The sequence below is a fragment of the Taeniopygia guttata genome, chromosome 10 (genome assembly GCF_048771995.1).
Source record: "Taeniopygia guttata chromosome 10, bTaeGut7.mat, whole genome shotgun sequence".
In the NCBI taxonomy this organism is placed as follows: Eukaryota; Metazoa; Chordata; class Aves; order Passeriformes; family Estrildidae; genus Taeniopygia; species Taeniopygia guttata.
This window is the reverse complement of record NC_133035.1, coordinates 17,795,075-17,812,468: the sequence shown is the minus strand read 5'-3', so window position 1 is coordinate 17,812,468 and position 17,394 is coordinate 17,795,075. Positions and strand designations below refer to the sequence as shown.

The 17,394-nt window shown below is 39.7% G+C and overlaps 1 protein-coding gene across 3 annotated transcripts in view; it reads right to left on the bottom strand.

The window, feature by feature from the left end:
• Positions 1-17,394, bottom strand: part of ASB7 (ankyrin repeat and SOCS box containing 7) — a 29,952-nt gene that overhangs the window by 12,259 nt on the left and 299 nt on the right. For all 3 annotated transcript variants that reach the window (XR_012057521.1, XM_002199905.7, XM_072933749.1), the window contains exons 2-5: positions 16,723-16,817; positions 11,236-11,334; positions 7,838-8,098; positions 876-1,481 (exon numbers count right to left, since the gene is read on the bottom strand). Coding sequence is in view for 2 of the 3 variants with exons in the window: in XM_002199905.7 (XP_002199941.1) it covers positions 876-1,481; positions 7,838-8,048 (817 nt within the window). In the remaining variant the exon portion in view is untranslated. The remainder of the gene's footprint in view (positions 1-875; positions 1,482-7,837; positions 8,099-11,235; positions 11,335-16,722; positions 16,818-17,394) is intronic.

Genomic DNA, 17,394 nt, shown 5'->3' with positions numbered 1-17,394 from the left:
AGGGGACAAAAAAGGATATATGAAACACCACATCCTCTGTAGTGCAGAGATCATTCTAGTTGGATGATAATTTACCAGGCCATCTTAACATATTTGAATTGGCAAACTCTGCCAAATGCTTATCAGCAATTCCTAAATGCTTTAGGAAACACTATGATTATGAAACATTAGTATAGCAATCCATGTTGAGAGAGGAAAACTTTCAGTAGATCTAATACAACAAAAACTGTTAATCAAAAGTGATCCAGAAATTCAGAGCCCAATACTTTTTCTAAATATCAGAAGTCATGATGAGTTAAAATCTCTCATATTTCAAAGACATCAACAAAATCAAATCAAAGCTACACAGCACATGAAATCCCTTCAAGTTGCAGGAATGAACTGTGGCATTTTTTTGTCTGGTTTAAGGGAGGGAAGGAGGGAATGTAGGAGAACACAAAGCAGCCAAAGCTCTTTTCTGCCCTAGTTGTAGTGCAGATGAAAAAGCCATCAACTGCCGAGCATTTGCATGGCAATAAAAAAAACAAAACAAAAGACACTAAAAAACCCCTAAACAAACAACAAAACCAAGCTCAAAAATCTTATGTGCTAAGGCCAGAAATAAAATGAGATTTTACAGTTCATTCCTTTAAAATGAATGCTTCCCATAGATATTTAAACAAAATTAATTTAAATGAAGTACAGTTAACATTAGCACCTTTGCTGAGTAAGAAACTCCCAGTATCACAATCCCTTCACCTTCCCAGAAATTTTCTACTGCATTTAAATAGCATCAAGGGGCAGAGAGGAAGCTTTTTTTTTTTTCTGGGGGCTAAATTCAAAGAAGGCTTTTAGAGGACATTGTGTCCTGTGATTAACTTCTCTTACATACATACTTGTCACTTCTTGTAAGAAATCCAGACAGGGTCGGCTACTTCCAGAAATACTTATTGAAACAGCCAGTGGGGTCTGTCCTTCATAGTTCCTTGTGTTAGTGTCTGCTCCGTAATTATACAACATTTGTGCACAAAGCACATCATCTCTAAGAGCAGACAAGTGCAAGGGTGTCTGTCCATCTTCCAAGCGCCCCAAGTTTGTATCGGCCCCTCTCTGGAGGAACATTCGGCAGTACGAGTGATTGCTTTTGATCACAGCGTATCGTAACAGGAAACCATTCTGAATGTCGATGTTGGCATTGTGGTCCAGGAGGATTTTCACACAGCTTGACCTCTCCCGGATAATGGCCAGCTGGAGTGGTGTAGTACCTTTATCACTGAGCGGATCAACCTCAGCCTTGAACTCCAGGAGGAGCCTGACAAAGGAGTCTCTGCCGTAGTGAGCAGCGACGTGCAGGGGAGTCCAGCCGTCGTTGCTCTTGGCATTAATAATGTCACTTCTGTAGTCAGACTCCAGCATCAGGCGTGCAATCCTCGCCCGGCCATGCATGGCTGCGTAATGCAGAGCAGTGAAGCCTCCAATTAAGTCCTTAACTGTGGGATCAGCTGAAGTTAAAATAAAATTTAAAAAGAATTAGAAGGCGTTACGGTAATCCGGTGCTGAAAAAAAAAAAAAAAAGAATTTAAAAAAATAAATTCAAACAGTAATTGCTATTCTTTCCACGCATAGCATAGCAGGATTTTTTGTACTTCAAACTAATTCTTGCTTTCATGAACATGCTATTTTTAAGACAAAGTTAAAACTGTATTTAAGAACAAATTACAAAAACAAAAAAATTCTTTCTCATACATATGTTTCCATTTGACAAATACTTTTCTACATCTTCCTAGCACTCTTAGGAATTAATTACTAATTACTCAAATCTCCCTGTCCATCCAGTTTTCCCCCAGCTCTACAATATTACATTTCTTTCTCAATGTTCAACTTTTTATTTTCCCTTGTGTTGCTTCTTGGTCTTAAAAAGAAGCATGTGTAGAAACATCTGCTGTCCCAAATTGCGGATGTTTTGTGGTCTGGCAGCATTGTATTGTTTTTAGGGTGTAATGCTGTATTAGGTAAAATGCTTCTCTGTGGTCTGCAGGATTTCCAAAGCATGTAGGATATATGTTATTTTAGATAATCTCGATAAAGTCTCTTTTCATAGATGAATAATCTGTTTAGAACCTGTTCTGAATTTATAGTTTCACAAGAATTCAAGAATGTAAAAACCCACTTCTGAAAGGAGTCAGATAAACTGTTAGTGCAGAGTACAGGTAATTACAGATTTAGCTCTCCTTCACACAGCACAAGCACTCAGACTGATTTATTAATTTAAAAATTAAAATAATCCAATCAATTTGCCTAATTTCCTCAGGACACCCAAACTTGTATAACAAGTGACTAATTAATTACCCAAGGCAAGGTGCCATTTCTCAGCTAGAGAACAAGCCAGGCTGTGAGGTTTCTCCTTTCACCAGCCATGGCTGCTGCTGTTGGACACTAAAAGGTACAAACTACAGTGTGGAAGTCTGAACACTTTCCCAACCTATGTTAGATATCATCTGCACCAGAAGACCTGCTCTAAGTTCAAAATACAATATTAATAGCAGGCTACCCGAGACTGAACACACAAAGGTGCAAACACAAACAAGGAATAACCTTCCCAACCCACTGTGATCATATGCAGATAACACCAAGACAGATATTAAACCAAAATCAAAAGACTGGAAGAAAGGAGTAGATAATACAGCTGGAAAGATGATCCAGCAACTTTAAGGATATTTCTAAATGGAAAGAGAAGATGGAGAGGAAGGAAACAAACTAACTAACAAAAAAAAAAAAAACCAACATAAAAATGAATGCAGCCTGGCTACACAGAGAAATAAGATGTGAGAACTGCCTCTAGTGCACAGAATAGGAATAAACATAGAAATAAGGGATATGCTAAGGAAAGTTTAGTTCCCTTCTAGTGACAGTTTTCCTAATCTTCCATGAAAAGCAGAAATTTCAGTGCTCTGAAAAGTCACACGAACCTGAGCTAAAGGAATGAATGAAGCACCCACAGCTGAGCAGGAAAATGCAGCCAGTGACTGAATGGGTGTTCTTAACCTGCACTGTGATCATGTCCAAAATGCAGCAAAGAATCAGCACAACCCACACAAAGATAATATTTCAAAGTGATGTTGCTCCCAGGGTATCTTTCTTCACAATAGCTCAGACTATTCTGCATTGACTTCTGAGTGGTGATAAATAAAGTGGGTAACAGGCATGAGAACAAGCAGAGGGATGGGACAATCTGAGGGGCAGAACTGGGGACAAGAGGGACATGCCAGATAGGAGACAGCAGCAGGCAGAGTTGTCTTCCACCACAAACCATTTTTAAAAGAAATAATGTTTCAGTTGTACCTTCTCTCTCCCACACTCATAAGGTATGCAGGGCATCATTTCAACCCCCAAATGAGGTGCAGGTCATTGCCACAAACCTGTTTAATTAGAGTAATTTCCAAATTCAAGCAGATGTGGCCCAACTTTTATATGTGCACCTATATGCACTTTTATACTGGTTGTTGTAATCCAAACCAAACAATTTCTTTGCAACATAAGGATGCCTTTTGCCTACAGTTTTAAGTGTCTTTCCACACCTTCCTTACTCCCAAAATGCCATTGCTTTTGACCACTAAAGTGAACCAAAAAATTACTAAATCATGTCAGAGAAGTTTCTTAAGGATAGGAAAAAAACCTCACAGTTGGGCTACCAAGCAACACAAACAACCTTTCCACAATAAAGCCCTTAGAAAAACCTCGTGAAAATATACTGTAATTCCCATTAAGATTATGGATTTCTAGTGAGCCAAGAGTCTGCCTCTGGATTAGAGAAACAATTTTAACAGGATCGAAAAGTCTGTTGCTATTCCATCAATGTCCTGCTGCCACCTCCTGGAAAACTCCCGAAATTCACACGAGCTTTTAGCAGAGGCTCGACCTGCATGAAGTTGTAAACAAATTCCATCCACTCAGCCCCTGTCTTAGTAAAAGTAACACCCCAAAGATGATGCTGCCTAAAAAACTTGTGCTGCTGTGGGGCTTTTGTCTGATTTTTCTAAAATTTTCAGTATTGGTATCATATTGTAAAGCAGCTCTCTTCCCCTGGAACATGAGCAAGGTAAAAATGAATTGGGAATGACTCTCAGATAACCTTTTAGAACCTGCAGAGGGGTAAAAACTACCTGGCAGTTTTTAGCTACAAAGGGATCGAGCCAGCACTTTCCAGCAGTTCTCTATCTCATCTCCATCCTGACTGTTAAACAGTTCTGTCATTCCAAGCTTCCCATTAATATGGGGAGAGCAGAATGCAGAAACATGAACAGCTGCATTTGGTCACTTCTAATGTTCTTAAATATAAGGCAAAATATAATGGCAGAAACCTTGAACAGCTTATCAAGGGTACCAATTACTGCAATCAAGCTCAGTCCAGACAGAAAATTTGTAGCATTGAATTATACTGAGATTATTTTATTTCATGTGAAAGTTGGGCACCTATGCTAGTTATTTAAAGTCCACTGTTAATAAAACTCTTTCTAATACTGCAAGAGAGAGGATATACAGATTCATAAATAAAAGACCCTTATTTCAGAATTTCAATTTACAGCTCAGTGGGGCAGTTTTCCTTTTTCCTTGACACCTTCCTTAGGTCACTCTATCACAGTAAATTGGGAAGCCAAGAAAGCAATGCTTCTGGTTTCATTGAGTACTTCTATTATTTCAAGCTTATTTCCCTCAGCTAGGGCTTAATTCTGACCACAAGTTTTAGAAACATGGCTACATGCAGCTTCTGTTTTGAATTTCCTAGGATAACATTGATACAGAAGATGTCCAGGAAAGCATTACTATTCAGAGACAGAAACACTTTAGGAGCTTAGGGGGGGTGAGTATTTGGCATTCTCTAGATCCTCCCAGATTCTGCATGACCTTACTAAAATTTAGATACCTTGAAGCCAAGACTAAAAATAAATAAATACGGCTGTTTGGCTATTTTCTTTTACTATTTCATTTCTAGGAGCTTTAGTGAATTATTTCTTCATTTTAATATGAATAACCAGAAGTGCTCAGTTAATACTGAGAAGGTATCACCAAGGGACAGCTAACTAGACACTTGCAAGATTTTAGCTTGTTGTAACATTAATAGCAGTGGCTGAAAATTAATAAAACATATTTCTTGCCCAGTTGGATTGTCTGTCTCTATATGTCATATGAAAAATTTACTAAGTACACTAAACTGAAAAAAGGCCTGTTTTACTAGATTACTAAAAACTACACTCTCTGTTTTGGTGTTGCTTTGTGACTCCAGATCATATTTATGGGTGGGAAGAGATGGCTTCATAGAATATTCACTTTAATAAAATGAGACAAATACACTAAGAAAGTCAAATTCACTATTTCTTATGAAAACTAAGTTTCTCCATGGTTATGATGAACTTTCTGCATTTCACCAGTTGCTAAATAATATTTGTTACCTGACTTATCCCCCCTGTATCTAGTTAGTATTTCTGTTGGCTTCATCCTTCAGTCTGCCCTGTTTTTTCTGCCTTTTCCTCATCTATCTGTGCCTCCTTCCTCAGCAGATAATAAAAAGCTTCCTGCTGTTCCACCACCTCCACTCAAATCAGCCAATCTGCATGCACAACACTGTCCTCTGGCTCTTTTCTTTGCTGGTGAGCAATGATGGAAGAGAAAAAGCAAAAGCAGGAGGCGGACAGGTCATGAATCCCATAAGAATCTACTTTTTATTTCCAGGTCAGTGACCAGATTCCTTCTCAGCCTTTATTAGCCCAACTCACCCTCCATCCCACTAGCAGGCTACTCTGGGAGTCCTCCAGCATCTCCGATCTGAGGCACAGCACTCTACACTCAGCAACAGCCCACTGTGGTTTTCCCACTCCTGTTTTCCCCATGAAAATATTCCCAGCTCTGCTCAGCTCCATCACCCCTCCAGACAGCCACAACCACCACCAGCCACCCCTTCCTTCCCATCTCAGTTCCCTCTTTCCCCCAGAACTCCATAGGCTCCCTCTCGGTGTCAATTTATTACCAATATACAATACTATTTTACCATAAGATTCACAACAGAAAATGACTTTTTCTTTCATTCCAGTATCTTTTTTTTTTTTGCTCCACAGAGATTAAGCACCAGCAGCAAAACAATCCATTCCAGAGGGAGAAAAGTAGAGACCACATGAGCAAAGGTAGACACAAACCTCTCCCTAATGAGGGTGGCATGATTAACTCAGCTTGTAAGAGTCAACTCACTTGCTGCTTAATAGCTCATTTGTGACATTATTATGTGATAAATACTCATTATTTTTATGCCTTTGTTTTGAGGGAAAACGAGGCAAAGCACCAGGCAGCGCCAATTTTCAGGAGCGAGGCTCAGCTGCAGGGAAGCTGCTGTGGATGACTAAACCTCACACTATTTGTTACTCAACTTTCTCATCCCGGTGATTCAGCTCCAAGCTGCCTCAGGACAAAGGTGTTTCATTACAGGCAGTTTTCATGAGGCATCACATTCAGCTGCTACTTTGTATGGGAAAGAGTAACAACAAAAATAAAAACAAATCACTGCATCAGCAGCTATGAAAACCTATAAAATAAAAATACATAGGAATACAGAAGGGACTGAAGGAATTTTTATCATCTTTAAACTTACAGACAAAAAGTTAAAAGCAATGTACATGACTTCAAGCCTTAAACTTTTGAAGGCTTCAGATTATCCGTTTTAAAAAGTGGAATTTAAAGTTATATATTATATATAAATATACATTTATATATTTTCCCCCTTCCAATAAGGCCATGAGAGTTTGCCCTTTCTATGTGGTTACAATCTGCAGTAGGTGCATCCACAGAGTCCAGTTGCTCAGGCTGTATTTCACCACTGCTCTCAAGGAACAAACCACTGATTGTGCCACTACCACAGCCCGTTAATGCCACTCCACTTTCAGGATGATCCATACAGCTGACAAACCCAGTGACAGACACAAGGGGTCCATATGGCTCAGATACACAAAGCATCAGAAAGATCATTTCAGTTTCCTTGGGATTGAAAACCTCAGAATTCATTTGGTAAGAACAGTGCTAGAATAGAGGAGGCTGTTTTTCAAAAGCACTGATCAGAATGTGGAGAACATCTACTGATTTCCTCTCCAGTACCACTTTAAAATATTAGGATGATCCCTTTCTAAAGCTTCAGATGGCCTTGGAAGATGATAAAGCAATGAGAAATTCTGACTGTACCACCTGAGGGATAATAATCATCACCCACATGAGTACCAGTTAAATCAACAAAACTCAAGTCAGTTCTTGAAATAAAGTTTCATCGTGGTTGGATGCAGGAGTTGCAAACTCATCTGGATTAGCTGACACTGAAGTCCTTGCACAAAGAGGACTATTTTCATAAAGTTTAGTAGATTCTGTTAAAGCCTATATTAAACTCAGTCTTTAATGCAATTGGTTAACTTGCTTTAGAATTCTGAAAAAAGCTTCCCTAGGATTTCAATTCAGGGATCTGCCTTCCTCTAATAATACCCCCTAACAGAGAAGAAAAGCCTGTAGTGAGTGCTGTGAGTACATTTCATTTTATAATGAGTCCTTATAATGCCCTATTCTCATAATGCTTATTCATTCCTTGAACAATTCCTAGGCAATGCTGGGGGAAAAAAGTTATTAAAGCTATAAAGCTAAGCTATGATGTCATTCACAGAGTATGCATCAGAAATAAACAGATATTAAGAACAAAAGAATAAAAAATAATTACAAAAGATAACCAGAAGTATTTTGATATCTAACCAGTACTGGAAAGCCCTGCAGTGCAAATTGAGACAGAAAGGTGTCAGATGAGTATGAAGACTTTTCTCTGTGGACAACTCACCTCCATGTTCCAGAAAAACACGGACACATCTCTCCTTGCCTCTTGCTGCAGAGAAGTGAAGCAAGGTCCAGCCATTGGCATCCCGACCGTTTGGAGAATATCCCTGCTCCAGCATCTTGCGCACGGTGTGAACATCGCCGGCGGCCACGGCAGCCTGGATCTGCAACTCTTCCTGCAGCTCAGGGTTCCTCCTGCAGTGGTGGTGTAACATCCTAGCTGAGTCTGGCCTTTACAGGAGCCTCATGAGCTCACTAGAGTCACCTTCAATCAATGGGAAGCAGGAATAAATTAGGATTGGGATTAGAAATGGGGTATGTAGGAAAAAAGGCTTAATGGAATGCAATGCTAAGACTTCTCTCTGTATGCTGAAAAAAGTGATGCTACACAGAGGATAAACCCCAAATGATCTCACTCTTATTAGCAAAATCATAGTACATGGTGACATCACTGAACTGGAAAAGAAAAGGACATTTGCACATTATAAGTAGTAAATGTTTTCTTCAGAAATGACAACATCAAACAGCAGTTCACAATTAAAGCAATCGAGCAATGAGCAAAACGAAAAATCTCCAGAACCCACCATTCATTTCAAAATCCCACTGTGGTTAATATCACTGCCTCCAGAGACACTGGTTAAATGGATTATCCAAACTATGGAATGGATAATCCAAATAATTGCAGGAAGCACCACTGCACTGCTACAGTAACTGAACTATGATACTCTATTTTTCTAGAAATGCACCCCTTGTAAGCTTCAGTGAAAATATCTTACCAACAGAATCCTGTGACATTCTGCATGTGAGTATTAGTAACACTAATGTTCAAATTTAAAACTTTAATTATCTTTTTCCTTTTTCACCCTTTTTTTTTTTTTTAATTAGAGTCTACTGTTTGTATTCTGGCTTGAGCACTTCTTAATTAGTCCACAAAGGCTGCAAAAAACTTCAACGTTACAAAAATCAAATACAAGGATAATATTATATGAGACCTGAAAATACATTTAAGTGCAGTTTCTACAGTCCTGACAAACACCATGAGAACATATATCAGAATAATTCAATTTATAATTACCTTGATACAGTACATGAGAGCTGGGCCAAAAGGGTATCTAAAATAGCCACTGTAAAAGAGCTTAGAAACAAGCACACATTGGGAAAAAGAGAAATACTGTGTACTCCATGCTCCATTTGAAAGTAGCACCTGCAGTTCTACTTGGGGCAAGAAAATGAACAGGTACTTAGGGATTGTTCCCTAGTACATAAAGTTAAGTGATTGCATTTTCACATACATTGTGTATTAGATCCCATAGTCCTAAAATATAAAGAAGTATCAGAAAAAATAATAAAAGCAGAGTATGAGAAAGGCAATGCTGAGCAATACGAGCCTCAGAAAATACTCAAACGTGGATGGATACTAACACGGACCTAGAAGATTAAAAAGAGGAATGTATTTAAACTCCTGCAAAGTTAATCAAAGTTAAATTAAAGTACAAAGAAAAGTTCTAATGATGAAAATTAATTTTAAGCAAAACTTAAAAGTTACAGTAATATTTTGGTTTATTAGGATGTCAACACACATCATCACCTAAACCTTCTTTTAGATATTAAAAAGACTTCAGATCCTCATGATCCACAGGTCATTCAAAAGAAATTGCAATCACCTTCCCATATCCCACTGGACACTTGTTTTCCTGTGATGCAGGTATACCCACAGACAAGAGAAAAGTGAAAGCATCAATCACTGCCAACTTTGCACACTAAGGCACAGTGTGTATTTGCTCTTCTACAACCCCCTTGTGCCCATGGTATAGAAGATATTTATCTGCTTTTTGGAGAGCTATAAACTTATAATTAACAGGTGCTCCAGTGACCCTACTTACCCTGCAAATATGGAAATTGCACACAGCAAATGCCTGTCTTTGACATTTATAAATGCTTCAGCTTACCATGTATGGCAACAATCACTACTTCAGCATAGGGTTATTAAAGAAGACTTTTTAGTTCCATATGTTATACATGGCTTAGAAACTGGCTTTGTTTTGTTTTACAGTGTGAACTTCATTATCTGAGACTGGGAGGAAAGGAGATTTACAAAGCAGCAACTGCCAACTCAATAGGTCAGCTTTTGCAGCATATTCCAAAAATCAAACTTGGTTAATCTGATGACAATGGAAGTATTTCTATTGACTCTAATAAGCTTTTGCTAAGCTCTTTTCTAAACTCCAATTAGCACTTCAGAACATGCTCACCTATAAGACAGCGAGTTTGACTTTATTCTGCATCACACCACTGGTAATGAAACTCCAGCTGCAAGAGCAAGATCTTCTTTGGATTTGCAGGTGAAAACTGACAGTAGAATCTAGCTGATGATGATGAGTCATGCAAAACCCTTTAAAAATTGTAATTCAGACTGTGTCCCTTTTAGCCCTATTTTCTGAATACCTACAAAAACAAGATATGAAAACTTCTTTTTCAAACTGAGAATACCCGGTCAAAACTTAATGTAAACAAACTTTATCATTCTATTTTTACAGTCCTTTCTTGTAAAGAACCAATACTTGCAAGCCCTCACATGGTCCTGTAAATTTAGGTCAGACTAGTTGTTCAAAATGCTACAGAAAGAAATGGGATGACTAAAGAGATGAAGTGAAATGGGATTTCTCATTTGAAGGGCCAGCAGTGTTCCTTCCCCCTGCAACTCTCTGTGAAGACAGTTGGTTGAGGAAAAGCAGAGCTCTCTCTCTCACACTTCTCAGCTGGTGGGTATATTTGTAATGCAGCATTATAAAAAATTGGCATTGGCTCCATATGTTGCATGTGACTAGCAGAGCTTATTCAAATTAGCTGGTACTAAAGTACATAAGTACTAAAACATACAAAGCAGAAGACAAAGTCAGGCAGCTCTTTTTATCACTTGCAGAGTTTCTGTAAATATCCACTCTTCCATCTCACCCCTATGGCAAGCAATGAAATTCAAATGACAAGAATACTTAACCATAACATTAAAGGTTTCAGGATAGTTTTAGGTACACACCAACTTTGAAAACATTTTTACTTCTGCTCCATAGATCATTTCAAACTCCTGTTTGCAAAGCCCCATTTAAGACATCAATCTTTGCAGAAGAGAAGGAGGACTACTGGAAGTAGTCCTTTGGCATTTAATATTTAATGTTTTGCAACTGTAATCAATCTCATTCAGAACTCAGCATGCATTTGGGTTGTTACATATTGGCTTTCTGCATGCAAGTAAAAAAATGAAAGGAAGCACAGGGGGGAAGAATATACCTATATTTTCTTGGTTATAATGATTTTATAGTGCCATGAAAATGGAGGACAGCAACAGTTACTTAATTGATTTTGCAAGTACAACAGGATAAACTCAATGTGGTCCTGAATTACCTTATAGGAGGTTGTTACTCTTTGATGGATGTCCCACTCTTCATTGTCTTCACTGTTCATAATCTTCTGTGCCCATGTGTGTCAAACAACCTGCTACCCCTTAAAAAAAATGGTATTTCTTGTTAGTTGTAAAGAATAAAAGCCAGAGGTTTACTACCTTTTATTTTGTTTGTGTATGAGAATGCTACTTTTTCATGCAGCTATGTCAGAAAAGACCCAAAGTGTGTTTTCTATCATTATCAAAGAGTTCTCCAGAGGTTGGGGAGGGCAGTTTGCTTCTGCCATATCAGGAAAAGGCTACTGAGAATATTTTATGGAAGACAAGAGAAATGAGGGACATGCTTCCTCTCTGGAGTAAAGCTTGAAGAAATGGCCTACACCCTTCTCTAATAATTACGTGTACCTGCTCCTCCTGTATGGAACAAGAATGGATACAAAGGTTACAGCGGGTATTTCTGCCTCACTGCTCAACACCTCCCTGCAGGAGTCAGACACCAGGAAAAACATTCAGGATCGATTTAGTTCTCCCCAAACTACTTTTGTGGGTTTTTTTATTTGTTTGTGGGGATTTTTAAATTGTTGTTTTTGTATGAGGTTTGGGGATTTTTTTAAAATCTCCATCCCATCTCTGCTTCCCTAAGTAAAGAACAAAAGCTGAGCCCACAGGCCATTGATTTGTGTCCTTCAGCTGGATTTGCAGAGCCACCAGCTCTCCCTCATGTGACAGCTCAAGCTGACACACGTTGTGTTTCACAAACAGGTAAAGCCACCTCCACAATACAGAAAACCACCAGCTCAAAAATCTTCACCCTTTCCTTCATATAGAAAAACTACCCTTTTAGAATCAAGGTTTACCAAAAGCCAGTTACAACCCCTGTGCAGATTCCTCCTCCTTAACCCCCCTGTCACCTATAGTTAATGGGATCTGTCCCAGCCCATTCCTCCTGTACTCATCACTGTTATTTCTCTAATTCTTTGTACACCTTTACCTGACCTTTCACTTCCTTTGGCTGCAGACTTTTAGGGAAAGGCCCCCTTATCTCATCTGAGCACTGCAATCATGTAATAAACAATAAAACCATTAAATACTTAATTGTACAGCTGATCACACAAACCCAACTGTGCCTCCTTTCTTCTGCAAACGAGTTGCACCAGAGCAGTTCCATGAACTGTGCAGCTCTTAGATTAGGTTTAAATTTCTGTCATTTAATGCAACATAAAATCATGCTTTCGCAATGATAGCTCAAAGAGGAGGATGAAAAAAAAGCCCTTTTTATCCCTCTTATGCACATTTTCCAAGAGCTTTGCTTCCCAAGATAAAACATACAAGGTCTTCAGATATGCTTACAGCCCTGCACAAAACTGCACTGCCGTGACCTAATTTGATCACATTTCCAGCCTTGTTTTTTTGCATAGATGATCAGTCGTTCACCTTTTTTTTTTTTAATTTTTGCATGATTTTCACTTTAAAACCCACACATTTTTTATTAGCTGATGCAAATTAGAATTGCACTGACTTCACAGACTACAGACAAGGTAACAGATTGCTCCACTAAAAAAGTAACAAGCTTTTTCCCCCCAAAGGAAAATTAGCTGCATATGGCAAGAGTAAGATCTGCAACTTTAATAAAAATAAGTCATATTTAGTGAGAGTAAACCTCCCTCACTCAATGACTTAACAAAGTTTGATTAAAACACTAATAATTATAGTAGAGGCAGCACTAAATAAAAATAATAAGACAAACACCCTCATTATCTATTGATAATGTCTCATGTTGTCAAAGAGATCTTAGACTTTTCCACACCAATGTGTCACTTCTTCAAAGTCACTGCAAACATCATGTGGAAAATTAATTCCGACATATGTATACACTTACTTTAAAGAAAGTTAAAGGTTGGTACAAAAAGCAAGACCTGAAAATTCAGTATTTTGCTCGCTGCACGGCCTGACAGAAAGACCTGATTCCTAAACTTTGAGATTACACACCCAAGAGCAGAATAAGGACCATAAGTTACTGATGTCAGCCTAACTCTGTGCAACAAGAGAAGTGTACCATTACACATGACATTTAGTATCTGGCATAGACTTCATCAGGGCAGATCTGAGTTGCCTGTGGTTGAAGTATTCCGAGACATTTAAATCAAATAAACAACAGAAAAAAGGAAAGCCCTGTGGAATAAGGATAAATCACATCAACCTTCATTAGTCTCACAACTCACTTCTCCTACCCATTTCAAAGCTTGAACAAGCTAAATGTGTTCTCACTCACATGGCATTTTAAAAATGGTCAATATATTTTTGTCAAACTAAACACAACCATCATTTCAGCTGTCACTCACGCTCCTATTCCAGGAGCTCTTCAGACAAGAGAGTAGGGCAAACAATTGTGTTGTCATTTGCATTCTCACATCACAGCCGGGAAGTTTGCAAGTAACATGTGAAATATCAAAATTTCACAGAGCCTTATAATCCCAAATATATTTTCTGCTGAATGTTTCATGCTGCAGCCCAGACAGACACCAAGTGAGGCATCCCTGTGGCTGGGATGAAAACTACCAAGAACACATGCAAGTTGCTGGGCCTGAAAGCAGTGAGTTAACACTGCATGAGTCCAAACCATTACAGAGGAACTGCTGCTTCAAAGGGAAGAAGCCTTCACTCCTCACAAGGTGTCATTACAAGTTACACATTTCACGTGACAGCTCCTGCAAGGTCAGCTCGTAGCTCGGACATACAAATTTTAAAACAACCAAAAGAGTTAATCTACAAATGCCCCACACACTTCAGGTGTTCCTAGAACTAGTGGTGGTGTTGTTACATTCTGCATGTGGGTGAAACTGAAGCACAGAGGTCTCTTTTACTACAATAATCCATCTCAAAAAGAGGTTGTGAGATCTGAGTTTGGGCCTGATGGACAATTAGACAGATCACCCAGCTCAACCAACTTCAGGTCTGCAAACCTGAGGGAAACTTCAACTTCAGCAAGCACAGCCACCACTCACCATCCTCAGCACCCCCAGTGGCAACCTTAAGCACAAGCAGAGCCCTGAGAATAAAATCCTGCAATTCCTTCTGAGGGCAGGACCTCAGTGCTGATGCTAAAGCAAGGTCTTCCAGCTCCTTTTTCAGTAGAGAATGCTGCACCAGGCTCACACAGCCAGAACCTCCTCCCTCAAGATGTGCACTGACAAACTGCAGGGAGCTTGTGCTCTGCAGCATGCTTGGAGAGCCTCGTGTACCAAGCAAAAAACACCAATTCTCCTCCAACTTACAGTAGTGCTATCACTAAGTTTTAAACAGCAAAAGTCAGATGGAAGCTTAGCCCTATAAGTAATTAATTTGTAGCACGTGTTAACTGCTAAGATTTATGTATTTTCACGTGATTTACTATCATTAGAGCACCCAAACACCAACACTGCATGGAATGACAGAAGCAGGAACCAATGGTGAGTTCAAACCACATTAAAGGAGTCACTTCAGCCCTAATTCTCACAGCACAGCTGAGTGCTGCTTACAGAGTTTGGGTCATTCAACAATCAATCTCAACATTCAACAATCAACAATCTCTAGAAATACATTTGATACATATTTCTATTTAATGCAGCCTAAAAGAATCCAAGAATCCAAGACATCCAAAATTTTGTTGGATTTGTTTAGTGGACAAAGCAAGATTTTCACTGTGATAATATCATTCTGTAAGCATTGCTGGAACAAAACAAAACCATCCCTCAGACAGCACATTTCCTTTAAGGGTTGAGGATTCACAGTGAGGAAAAACAAACCCAAAATGAGCATATAGCCTGAAGATGAAAGCTTTTTCTAAAGGGCTCCTACATTTGCAACATGCTGCATTTCTTCCAGGGATCAAGAGCAGGACTTCAGCATATCAGTGATCTCTGTGCCTTGTTTCAACCATGTGCAAATTTCTGCCAGAAGTTAATTCCCTGATTCCTATGAACTCAATTCCAGTCTCTGCATCTGAATCAAACTTTGCTGCACTGGCATTTCACACTAGGAAGGAACTTCACAAATCAAATTAAAACTTAGGTCTCCTGTTGTGAATAAATCCCAAAGATCCCATGAACTGTTGGCACCAAGAGGTGTCCTGTTGGAGCAGCTACAGCCCTGATGTGAGAGGCACTGGGTGGGTTGGGAAAGAGAAGCTATAATAAACTAAATTCCGATTAAACAGCTGTGCAATAACTGCACTGGTAAGTCTGTACTGATGCACACCTGCTTCACCTATTAGCAAGAAAATCCCTCCTGGAATCACACTGAGCATGTCCACATGTTCTGCCATTACTCCTGAGTTATCAAAATAACATGGAAAATTTCCTCCCTGCACTTCCAAAGCGTGCCTCAGGATTTGTTGCACTTGTGTTACGGAGGAATTTTCTACTTAATCTTCAACACAGAGCAAACACTTTTTATGTTAATCTAAAGACATCTGTATTGGAAAAATGATCCAGCCTTGACCAAGGCTGCTGGCAACAAATCCTGCAGGCTAATGCTCAAAAACAACTGATTGCCAACAATGAACAATGTTTTGGTACAGTCAGTGACCTCTCTGAAAACACGACACAGACCAGAGGGACCTCTAGGGAGGGCATCTTAGGCAAAAAACCAAGCTCACCCACACTTGAAACAGATTAAAATGGCTTCAGGACAGACTCTGCATTAGAAGAAGGCGCAGAGCCTCCATCCTTTGGAGCACGCTGACAGCAGGATGCAGAAAAAGTCTGACTGACATCATTCACCCCCCACTCTCTCTCCTAGGATCCATTTCTTCATCTCACCACGTAAAACACGCAATTCTCCCTACGAACAGCTCTCCCCCTGAAACAGAACCTCCCTCCTACCAGCAGCATTGGTTTTGATGACTCCTTTGATTTTTTCCCCTTAAGCACCCAACAGCATCATCTCCTTCTATGATCTCAGCCCAAAAAGTTAAGTACTTGTAAGCAGACACCATCCAATTAAATTAATTTCAATTTTTGCAGCTCCGTTACAACACACACACAAAAAAGTGACCCACACAGGAGTGAGGTATGACTAAACCAATGTAATGCAATTACCATGACCCAGCCCAATAAAGATTCTAGAATTGAAACAGAAACAAAAGCAGTGCTGAACCCATAAATTTATGGAAAGACTTAAAGAAAAGATCCTTTTAACAACCTACAGCCAAGTATTCTTAAGTGACACCCCTGAGAGGAAGACACAAAAGCCCCATTAAGCAGCAATTCATAATCAAAACAACATTTGCAGAATAATTTTGGAAAATTATAAAGTGTTACAAGAAGAACTGTACTTCAAGTGGGATTCAGAGCTTTCAAACTATAAAAGATCAACGGCCAAAGCAAGTAGGTTTTAAAAGAACAAAGAAATCAAATGCTACCTATTAAAATCCATAAAAACACAAGAGGCCCCAATCCCAGCCAAACCATGTGTCTAGGATGACTCTCAGAGTCTAAATGAATCATCACCTTTCTGGGGGTTTTTTGAGTGCTGCTTTCTCTCTTCTGTGTTATTTTGTTCTTTGGAGTCACTATTTTTAATTCTCCTTTAAGGCAGCTTAAACCTAAAAAAAAAAAAAAAATAAAAGTAGTACTGAGCCACACAATGACATAAAAGAGAGAAATGAAGAACAGAACTGGTTAATACAAAAGCAGCAACTGGGCAAAATCGGAAGAGCCTTCACAAATTTGGAAGGAAAGGGGTTATTCATCAAAATCAGGATCTCTCCTGGAAAAGGAGGACACTCTCTCAGGATACGAAGGAGTTGAAGGGATAATAACTGCAGGACCGCTGCCCTGTCAAGGCAGCTCCTCCAGGGAATGGAAGTAAAGATAAGTGCTAAAGAATGGGACAGGAAGTAACCCAGAAAGCTGAGCTGCTGGGAAACCAAACCTCTGCCTCGCAGAGGAGTTCACGCTCCAGGAGCCGTCAGCCGCGCACACACACACACAAACACACACACACACACACAAAAAGCCGGCCAAGCCCCGGCGCACAGCCCCGAGGCCCGGCGGCCGCCAAGGCACCCGGGGCGCCGCCGGGGGCTGGGGACGGGGACCCCGCTCCGCGGGCAGCCCCGGGGGCGGCCCGGAGCCCGCCGGGCGAGCGGGCAGCGGCGGCGGGGGGCTGCGCATCCGTTC